This window comes from Gastrolobium bilobum, unplaced genomic scaffold, assembly GCF_033153095.1.
Source record: "Gastrolobium bilobum isolate Gb01-03AN ecotype WA unplaced genomic scaffold, APGP_CSIRO_Gbil_v1 utg1595, whole genome shotgun sequence".
In the NCBI taxonomy this organism is placed as follows: Eukaryota; Viridiplantae; Streptophyta; class Magnoliopsida; order Fabales; family Fabaceae; genus Gastrolobium; species Gastrolobium bilobum.
The window spans coordinates 413,264-424,579 of NW_026899397.1; the positions used below are offsets into that span (position 1 = coordinate 413,264).

The following is an 11,316-nucleotide window of genomic DNA, read 5'->3' on the forward strand; positions in this document are numbered from 1 at the left end:
TTATATTAAGTTATGTGCTCAAGTCTCATCATTGTATCAAAAAAAAAAAAAAGAACTTACTTTCTTGCTAACTCAAAGAATTGAAGATTATGAGAATATCCTGGGTCGACTCGTCTTAAAATGAATCTTGTTATTTTGTAGACATAGAATCTTGGATGTTATTAATAGCAAACTCTAGTTTTAATTTTTATTATCTATTAATCTATTTTAATTCTTCATGAGTTTTAAGACTTGTTTTAGTTTGAAGATTTGAATTTTCCAGTGATTTGTAACTTTGTATGGCTTTATTTCGATATAGCTAGTGATTTATATGGCTGAAATTTCAGACTTTTCGAAAAATCGAAAATTGATCAAATCCGAACCGAATAAAATTGGATTGGATTGGACCGGATTTAAAAAAAAATGCAAATCGAATGGATAAATAAATTATCAAACCGAAGAGATTGGATCGAATAATTTTTACTTCAAATCCAATCCAATCCAAACCGCGAACATCCATATCTACAAATAGCTAATTTGAAAGAACTTACTTTAAGCCACTAGGATTGGTCTAGTGATGAGTGGTTTGAGTAGTTTGTATTAGGTTATGTGTTCAATTCTCATCATTGCATAAAAAAAAAAACTTGCTTTCTTGCTAACTCAAAGAATTGAAGATTATGAGAATATCCTGAGTCGACTTGTCTTAAAATGAATCTTGTTGTTTTGTAGACTTAGAATCTTGGATGTTATTGATAGCAAACTCTTGTTTTAATTTTTTATTGTCTATTAATCTATTTTAACTCTTCTTGTGTTTTAAGACTTGTTTTAGTTTGAAGATTTGAATTTTTCAGTGGTTTTGTATGGATTTATTTCGATATAGCTAGTGATTTGTATGGCTGCAATTTTAGACTTTTCGAAAAATCAAAAATCGATCCAATACAAACCAAATAAAATTGGATTGGATTGGACCAGATTTAAAAAAAAGTCAAATCGAATGGATGATTAAATGATCAAACCGAAGGGACTGGATCAGATAGTTTTTGCTTTAAAACTAATCCAATCCAGACCGCAAATACCTCTATCTACAAATAGCTAATTTGAAAGAACTTACTTTAAGCCACTAGGATTGGTCTAGTGATGAGGGATTTGAGTAGTTTGTATTAGGTTATGTGTTTAATTCTCATCATTGGATAAAAATAAAAGAACTTACTTTCTTGTTGACTCAAAGAATTGAAGATTATGAAAATATCGTGGGTCGACTCGTCTTAAAAAAATAATTAGGATCACTATACAAAAAAAAAAATTACTTTGTTCTTGAAAAGAATAGAAAAACAAATTTTACAAGTCATATTGAAAACCAAGAAAAAATCATGTTTTAACACCTTGAATTGCTGGTGGACTGCCCTCAATTGTAAAGGACACACTAAGGGCATGTTTGGTGCATAGTATTGGATAAGGTCTGATAGTATAAGACCTGATTAAAATTTAATACTATCTAGTGTTTGGTATGGTATTGTATAAGATAATATCCTCTAATATTTTAAAAATTAATATATTAAAAAAATTATTTTAATATATTAATATTGAAATGATATATTAGTTATTGAGAATTGTACTTGTAAACAATATTAATACATCAACCCCTTATCAGGCCTAATCTCACCCCTTAGGTCTGAATAAGTTATACATCATTTTGATGTATTAAGGGATTTTGCTGTATAAGCTTATACTATACGATGGTCACACCAAATAACTAAAAATGTCATAACGTATAGTATAAGCTTATACTATCAAGCCATATACATCACACCAAACAGGCCCTAATACACATTTCAAATCCATTTATACATGTACAAAAAAATTAGAACTCAGTACGAATAAAAAATATTAATATTTTATTGTTTTACTCGAGAGTAAACTCGACTGATTTATTCAAGTAACTATCCATCAAATTTGAGGAGACTAATATATAATTTTGAGAAAATATTAAAAGTAATGCTTAGGCTTATTAGCGTTAGGTATAATATCATAAATCATGGATTATGCAAGTAAATTTAAATGGATTTTGCAAGTAACTACAGTCTAATGTAATGTTATTAAACCCGGACCGATCATTGATTTGATCTAGGTATCGGGTTAGTGAATCATTGATTCAATCAGTGGATCACTGGTTGAACCGTATGACCCGGATGAATATACGTAAATTTATAATTTATACTCAATTATAAATTACGCAAAGTATACTTCTCCATTTATTTATTTTAATTATCAATCATATTGCCTCCGTCCTTAGCAAGTATTTGATCAATAGAATTTTATAACATTCTTTTAACTGTATAATATTTTATAAAGTAAATATAGAATATATAGTACTTAATAATCAAAAAATAATTTATAGATTTTAACTTTTCTAATAAATAATAAATACTCGTGCTTTTTAATTAAGTTTTTATTTAGATTTAGCTGTTATGAACAGAAAAAGAAAGTTTTGGAAAAATACAAATATTTTCATTATATGGATTAATTTAACGAAAAGCTATATATATATATATATTCGCAACCAGAGTTTTCTAAGGAGATGTAAAGGGGAACTGAAATTCTCATCCTGATTTTGTTTATCTATTTATTAATGTTCGTTCTTTCTTATCTCAATGGGTAATCCCCAGCCTACAGCTCCACTATATACCATGAAAGACCCCAACCCATAGGAAAGAATGTTAATTTAATTTAATATATAAAATGGGGCATCCACAAATAGCTAGTTTGAAAGAACTTACTTTCTTCTTGAAAAAGGAAATCTGATCCCTCAAGGTTGAGACAAATTCTGTGTCTATCTGGTGTTAGTTAACCTTCCCAATCGACGTGGTTAATACAATATTAATTATCCCCATAGTATTAATTAATATTAACTATCGAGGGCAATATGATCTCATTTCAGACTTTGGAGATAGCTAGGGAGGGGATACTAACTAGCTATTAACCGCGCAATTCAAAGTCAAAAAATCATAACTCAATTAGGCAGAAAGATTCATCCTCCATTAAATTAAACATAAGAAATCCATTCATCACACACACAAAAATAAACCCATGCCACGCCTATAAATTGTGTGGGTAACACATCATCATCTAGAGCACAAGCAAATTTACTCATTGAATATTATTATCTATTTGGAAATTAAAAAAATGGGTTCGAAGGTTGTTGCATCCATTGCACTTTTTATGTCCCTTGGCCTTCTTTTCTTCTCCATGGTTAGTTATTCGCAAGAGGTTGGTATTTGCGTCGTCCTCTTGGTTGACGTCGACGAGGGGATTGGGAACGACCTTCAGTTTGGGAGCAACGAGGTTAAGAATGTGTCTCCTCCATCAACAAAGCCTTGCTGCTCCCAAGTCGCGGCGGGACTTTCTGATCGTGACGCCGCACAGGCCGTTTGCGACGGAATCAAGGCCAATGACTTTGCAGCCGACGTCAACGATAATGCTTTTAAACAATATTTCAAGGAATGTGGACGCACCGTGCCCCCTGGCTTCCATTGCTATTAATATTAATATTAATATATGATGGATCGATGGTCTCTGTTTATATATATAATATAGAGTCATGGACGTCGTCTACATGCATGCATAACGCCAATGCTATTATTATATTACCAATAAACGTCCATAAATATAATATATACTTTATGTGTTGTGTTGTGTTGTGTTGTGTTGGATGGAAGACTGACTCTCTTGCCTAAGTTGCCTTCCTCCTTGCTCTCTCTACTACTGTTCAATAAAATTAAAGTTCGTTGTTTAAGATGTCATTCACTCTCTTAGTTAGTTATTCCTTATTATTTATCTTTTACTCTTTCTTTTCACTTTTCTATATTTTTTAACATATATATATATAACCATTTCTGCATAAGGCCACTTTTGAATAATAATAAAATTACCGTGGCAGCGTGTATACCGGAGCGCTGATCTTGTACATAATAACAAACAAAAGTATCATCGATATATAGCATAATTAAGATAATTAGCAAAAACAAAAACTACTATATAAACAACGAGAAGAATACAATATAATTTATTTAACTACTAATTAACTTGGATACACGGGAAATAATGCCAGGTGAGGGAAATGGAGGAATTCCATCCCCCACCTTACTCAAATGCTCAAATTTGATGCGAATCTTTTTCATCCCAGTCCCAAGTTTTTTTTATTGTTGGTGTAAAAGAAATTCTAAAGTACTACATGAAAAATCTGGCTAGTCCTCTGTTACGAATAGTGTTTCCAGACGTGAGAAGCAGCACTCGGTTTGGCTGAAGGAGTATGTAGCTTAAAAGGCCACTTGTCAAATTTAGAGTAGTTATAGGTGTATAAAATAGTTACAGGTGTTACAGGTGTATGATACTGTATTGGGAGGGTTGTTACGTGGCAGCTAGCAGTATAAAATAGGAACTGATATAAAGAATAGACTCATTCTTTCTTGAATAATATTGATTGTTTCTTGGTTCTCTCTCTGTGTGTTAATTCACTACCTAACAATTGGTGCTTTCATTGAACATTATTTGTTCATCACAATGCGCATACAGGATCTTGCTGATGAGTTCAATACATTTCATCAACGTGTGGATACTTGTTTGGATGATCATCAATCCGTGATGTCTCGCGTGGAGAGCAATCAAGCTCGTTTGGAAATTCGTTTCAATGATTATCAGAATCAAATGGCATTGATAGTTTCAAAATTGCAGCAACTTAATAGCTCTATTCTTGCTTTTGATGCGCGTAATCGTAAATCTCCCTTACGGCCTCCACCGGTTTCTCAGCATGTTGAGGTCCCTTTGTCTCAGCATGTGCCTCGAGGAGAAACGGACATTCGCAATTTATCCAAGGAGATTCGATTGGAGATTCCTGTGTTTAGTGGTGTTGATCCAAATAACTGGATCTTTCGTACAGAATTGTTCTTTGTTCTTCAACAAATTTCTGAAGAATTGAAGGTACCTATTACAAGATTACGCATGGATGGTATGGCAGCGTCTTGGTATGAGTGGATGTACAACAATGGCATTCTTCCTTCTTGGGGTGAATTAAAGCGTTCCTTGCGTGGGAGGTTTGGCACCTCTGCTTATACAAATTTAAAGGGAGTTCTTTCCAAGATGACTTATTCTGGATCGTTGCGAGACTATATCCAATAGTTTAAGATGTTGATCAATCAAGTTCCAGGGCTTGATGATGAATTGTATTTGAGCTTCTTCGTTTCAAGCTTGCAACCAATGCTGAGGAGTGTTGTTCAACTTCGTTCTCCTTTGTGTTAGGAGAAGAGTAAAACAAAGGATTTTTACTAAGGCAGAAGTCGTAACTTTTTCATTCAAACAATAGATTTTAAATTACAAAACTTGTAACTCTACAATAAAGACACTTAACATCACAATAAACTCACGTAATTTCAGAAACTTAAAAACATAAAACTGACATTTAACGTTTGCTGAATTAAACCCATTAAAAACTAAATTGATTGCTGAATTAAACCCATTAAAAATTAAACTGACACATAACTCCACATTTAACGTTTACTTAACAAAACTCCCCCGTAAACTTAAATGCTTCTGCCATCCTTCATGCCGATCAATTTCTTGTAGTTGTCAAGGAGTACCGTCGGTAGCGGTTTCGTGAAGATATCTGCGACTTGCTCTTGACTGGTCACATGTGTTAGCTCCACATTTCCTTCCTTTACTTGATCCCGGATGAAGTGAAATCGGACGTCAATATGCTTGCTTCTTTCATGATTTACCGGGTTCTTGGCTAGCTCTATAGCCGACTTATTGTCAATTCGGATCACAGTTTGACCGACTTGTTTTTCCTCCAGCTTGCTTAGCAAATTCCTGAGCCACATTGCATGAAAAACACACCAAGATGCAGCTACATATTCAGCTTCACATGTCGACAGTGTCACAATAGGTTGCTTCTTCGAAATCCAAGTGAATGCCGTGTTGCCCATGAAAAACACATAACCAGCCGTGCTCTTTCGATCATCTACGTCTCCACACCAATCACTGTCAGAATATCCAATCAACTTGTATTTTGCCGAGCTCGAGTAGTGTAACCCGTGTTAAACTGTACCTTGAACATACCTCAGAATTCTCTTTACCGCCTTCCAATGTGTGTATCTTGGCTCCTCCATGAACCGACTTACTATGCCAACACTCAACGAGATATCCGGCCTCGTGCATGTGAGATAGCGTAGGCTTCCCACCAAACTTCTGTACTTGCTTGCATCAACATGGTCTCCTCCATCAAACTTAGAAAGTTTTGAACCGGGTTCCATTGGTGTTGAAACCGGGTTGCAATCTTCCATCTTGTACTTTTTCAAAATCTTTTTTGCATAAGCCTCCTGTGACACGAAGATTCCCTTCTCATTTTGTTTTACTTCCAAACCGAGAAAGAACTTCATAAAACCGAGATCTGTCATTTCGAACTCTCTTGTCATTGTGCTCTTGAACTCTTGTATCATCTTGGCATTGTTTCCCATAAAAATGAGGTCGTCAACATAAAGAGCCACAATTAACAAGTCTCCTCCATTTTTCTTGACATAAACAGCATGTTCATATGGACATTGTTCAAGTCCATTCTCCTTGAAATATTTGTCAATACGAGCATTCCATGCTCGTGGTGCTTGCTTCAACCCGTAAAGTGCTTTCTTCAATCTCAGCACCTTCTTCTCTTCTCCTGCCTTCATGTAGCCCGGCGGTTGTTCCACATAAACTTCTTCTTCAAGAACACCATTCAGGAATGCCGACTTTACATCCATTTGATGTATTGGCCATCTGTATTGAGCAGCCTGTGAGATGAGTAGCCGAATTGTCTCCATCCTTGTAACAGGGGCAAACACCTCGTCATAGTCAATTCCAGCCTTCTGCTTATAACCTTTTGCAACTAGCCGAGCTTTATATCGTTCTATCTCCCCTTGAGCATTCATCTTCTTCTTGAACACCCACTTCACTCCAATGGGCCGACTTCCTTTTGGTAGCTCGGCTAACTCCCATGTGTTATTTCGGTCAATGGCTTCTATCTCCTCATCCATGGCGTCTTGCCATTTCTTATCTCGGATGGCTTCTTCAAAGCTTATATTTTCAGAATCTGCAAGAAGACAAACAAAATGTACCTCACTTGTTGACTCATATATGTCTTGTATGCTCCGCATCCTGGGTTGTCGTACCTCGTCTTCATCATCAGAAGCTTCAGGACTTGCCGGGTTGATAATTTGTGTTGTGATTCCGTCTTCAAAGTTTATCTCAGATGAATTGCTCCAGTCCCACTCATTTGCTTCATTGAGCTTTACATCTCTGCTCACTATGACTTTCTTGTTGACGGGGTCAAACAGCTTATACCCCTTTGTTTTTTCATCATATCCAATAAAAACATATTTCTTGCTTTTATCCTCGAGCTTGGTTCTAAGCTGGTCCGGTATGTGTGCATAGGCCACACTACCAAAAACTCTGAGATGAGCCACTGAAGGCTTTTGACCGCTCCATGCTTCCTGTCGTGTTTTGTCATCCAAGCTTGAATGTGGACATCGGTTCTGCACATACACAGCACACTGCACAGCTTCCGCCCAAAACTCCTTCGGCATCCTTTTGTTCTTCAGCATTGACCGAACCATGTCAAGAATAGTCCGGTTCTTCCTTTCAGCCACGCCATTCTGTTGTTGTGAGTATGGTGCTGTTAGAAACCTCCTTATCCCCTGTTCCTCACAGAACGACATAAACGCTGTTGAGGTATATTCCCCACCTCTGTCAGACTGCACTGATTTGATATAGCTTCCTGTTGCTTTCTCAATCATCACCTTGAACTTTTTGAACACATCAAACACCTCGGACTTCTCCTTCAGAAAGTAAACCCAAGTTTTCCGTGAGAAATCATCAATAAAGGAAATAAAATACTTCTTACCGCTGAAGGAACCCGGATTGATGGGTCCACACAAGTCGGTATGTATTAGTTCCAGAGGTTGCTTAGCCCGGAATCTTGCCATCTTCTGAAACGTGGTCCTGGCATGCTTGCCAAGTACACAACTCTCACAAAACTTTCCTTCAAAGTTTATGTCAGGTAACCCGTCCACCATCTTTTTCTCTGCCAACTTGGTTAGACCACCATAATGTAGGTGACCAAACCGGAGATGCCAAAGTGACGCCTTATCTTCTACCTCGGCTTGTAAACATTCAACCTGTACACATTTCAAATTCAGTTTATACATACGATTCTTACCCATTTGAACTCGGACTATCATCCGACCTTGCTCATCTTTCAAATACAATACCCGGTCTTTCATAATAACCGAGTAACCTTTCTCCATCAGTTGACCCATGCTTAAAATATTGCTTTTTAGGTCGGGTACATAGTACACATCTCGAATTGAGCCAATTAACCCGTCCTTTTGTAGGAAACAGATCGTACCTCGGCCTTTTACCTCAACCTTTGAGGCATCCCCGAACGAAACATGTCTGGTTTCCACTTTTATCATCTCCTTGAAGAAGTGTTTATGTCCGCACATGTGGTTGCTCGCACCCGTGTCAAGATACCACTCCATGTCATCGTCAGGACTTCCTTCACTGTGTGTCATTAACAAGACACCATCCTTCATCTCACCTTCTGTGGCTAGGTTGGACGTCTCCTCCACCTTTTTCTCCTCTCTGCATTCTCTTGCGAAATGTCCGACTTTGCCACAGTTGTAACACTTGTCCGAGTTACAATCTTTCGCATAGTGACCAAACTTTCCACATTTGTGACACTCGATGTTTGAATAATGTGACCGACCTCCTCGTCGACCTCGTCCTCATCCTCTCCAGTTTTGTTGATTTGACTGTCCTACCTCATCACCATACACTTCTTGACTTCGGCCTCGACCTCTACCACCACGGCTAGTACCTCGTCCACTGCGGCCACGTCCTCTACCTCGGAAACTTTGAGAATAGAGCATTTTCTCATCTTTAATTGTTGCTTTGGTCTGAAGTACCTGCTCAAGAGTTTCCTCCTTCTTCTTCTTTCTTTGTTCATGCGCTTCAAGGGAACCCGCCAACTCGTCAATGGTGAGTGTAGACAGATCCTTGGACTCCTCTATCGCACAAACCACGTTTTCGAACTGGTCTGTCAAAGATCTCAAGATTTTCTCCACCACTCTGGTGTCAGGTATATCTTCTCCATTCAGTTTCAACTGGTTCACAATTCCTTGAACCCGGGCAACGAACCCGGATACTCCTTCTGTGTCCTTCATCTTCATTCCCTCCAACTCGGCACGAAGGGTTTGAAGCCGGACTTGTTTAACCCGGTTAGCTCCTCTATAGACATTTGCCAAGATGTCCCAGGCTGCCTTTGAGGTCTCACAATTTGCTATCTTCTCGAACCCGGATTCGTCTACAGCTCGGAAGAGCATGAATAACGCCAGCTTGTCTTTTGCACGCGTCTCTTTCAACGCTTTAGTTTGAGCCGCCGAATAGCCTCCAGTATCCTGTGGTTCTACAAAACCTGCTTGAACATTCTCCCAAGCGTCCTGGGATCCGAGAAGAGCCTTCATCTGGATGCTCCAATTCTCGTAGTTCTCCTTCGTCAACTTAGGTAGTGCCATATCACTCCCCCTTTCCATAGCTCTGATACCAATTTGTTAGGAGAAGAGTAAAACAAAGGATTTTTACTAAGGCAGAAGTCGTAACTTTTTCATTCAAACAATAGATTTTAAATTACAAAACTTGTAACTCTACAATAAAGACACTTAACATCACAATAAACTCACATAATTTCAGAAACTTAAAAACATAAAACTGACATTTAACGTTTGCTGAATTAAACCCATTAAAAACTAAATTGATTGCTGAATTAAACCCATTAAAAATTAAACTGACACATAACTCCACATTTAACGTTTACTTAACACTTTGAATTTGCATCAAGCAATGCTACATGCATTAGCTTATGACAATCATCACTCTGAACTTCAAGCTTCCTTGGTTGTTAGTGGTAAGAAATTCTCTCCAAAGAGTTATTCCCCTCTTGAAGTTGTGGTACCTTTGGCTAGTATTTCAACTGCACCTCAGATTTCATATCCTCAGATGTCTGGATGTTTTCATTAATATACAAGGTTAACTATTCCTTGTTAGCTTTTGGGTGTTGGAGTTATGTGATCTTAGTGCTGTGTTGGGCATGCCATGGCTGGAAACGCTGGGAAAGGTATCTCATGACTATGTGAACATGTCAATGGAGTTTAGTTGGCAAGGGAAACAAGGAGCTTGCTGGGTTTGAGATGCCAGTAAATGATGGGGGGACTGAATGTTTACATGTTATGCATTATTTCAGCAGGAAGATGGGCAAATGTGATCAAAAGAGACACGTGACATTTTTGTCCTCTAGTGGCTTCTTTCTTCTAGTTAACTGAATCCTGGATGCTGATGCTGATTCTGATTCTTCCACCCTTGATTGTAGTTGTTTCCAAACCGGTTCCTTCCCGGATCATTCTGGTTCTTCTGATCATACCAGAGTTCATTTACTTCAGCAGTTTCAGGTGCTTTTATCAAATCACATCCTTCTGTAGCATGAGCACTTGCACAAATTCCACAACTAACTGGAGGAGTATTGACATAAGAGACTTGGAAGTTTCTGAACTACTTTGTGAGGGCATCCAACTGTTGCTGCTGCTTCTTGTTTATGTGCAATATCTGCTCATTCTGTGCCAACAATGCATCATAACCATCAAGCTTCATGATCCCCACTCTCTTCTGTGATACTGGAGCATTATTGAACTCCTGAGAAGCTAAAGATTCCAACAATTCTAATGCTTCCTCGGGAGTTTTTGTTTTCAAGGATCCTTCTGATGAAGCATTCACCAAGGTTCTTGTGCTAGGCGTCATCCCTTAGAAGAAAATTCTCCCTTTTTCCCAGGTTTCAAAACCATGATGTGCACACTTTCTGAGTAGTCCTTTGAACTTTTCCCATGTTTCGTATAAGGATTCACTTTTCTTTTGTTCAAAAGAAGTGATATCCGCCTTGAGCTTTGCCATCTTTGAAGATGAGAAAAATTGAGCCAAGAACTTGGTCGCCAAGTCATCCCAGTTGGAGATGCTTCCTTGAGGCAGTGATTGCAACCAACCTCTTGTTTCTTCCTTCAGTGAGCATGGGAAGAGCCTGAGTAAGATAGCGTCACGCGAGACTCCATTCATCTTTAATGTGTCACAATAAAGCAGAAAATTCTCGAGATGAATGTAGGGGTCTTATGTGCTTCTTCCGGCAAACTGATCCTTTTGAATCAGTTGCAATAGTGCTGGCTTAAGCTCAAAATTGTTAGCATCCACGTTTGGTATAACAATGCTCAC

At 37.8% G+C, this 11,316-nt stretch overlaps 1 protein-coding gene and 1 non-coding gene across 2 annotated transcripts; both read left to right on the plus strand.

The window, feature by feature from the left end:
- The first annotated feature begins 3,162 nt into the window (after positions 1–3,162).
- On the plus strand, positions 3,163–3,519 carry LOC133290257 (putative lipid-binding protein AIR1B). Its single transcript, XM_061488324.1, has one exon. It carries the CDS (start codon positions 3,163–3,165, stop codon positions 3,517–3,519), a length of 357 nt encoding a protein of 118 aa, XP_061344308.1.
- A 7,372-nt stretch (positions 3,520–10,891) lies between these two features.
- LOC133290330 (small nucleolar RNA R71) lies at positions 10,892–10,998 on the plus strand. Its single transcript, XR_009748631.1, has one exon. It is a non-coding gene; the product is annotated as a small nucleolar RNA R71 (small nucleolar RNA).
- Positions 10,999–11,316: the final 318 nt, after the last annotated feature.

Bases quoted from the DNA above. Each gene is read 5' to 3' on its own strand.
- LOC133290257 (XM_061488324.1), top strand. From the start codon at position 3,163: ATGGGTTCGAAGGTTGTTGCATCCATTGCACTTTTTATGTCCCTTGGC.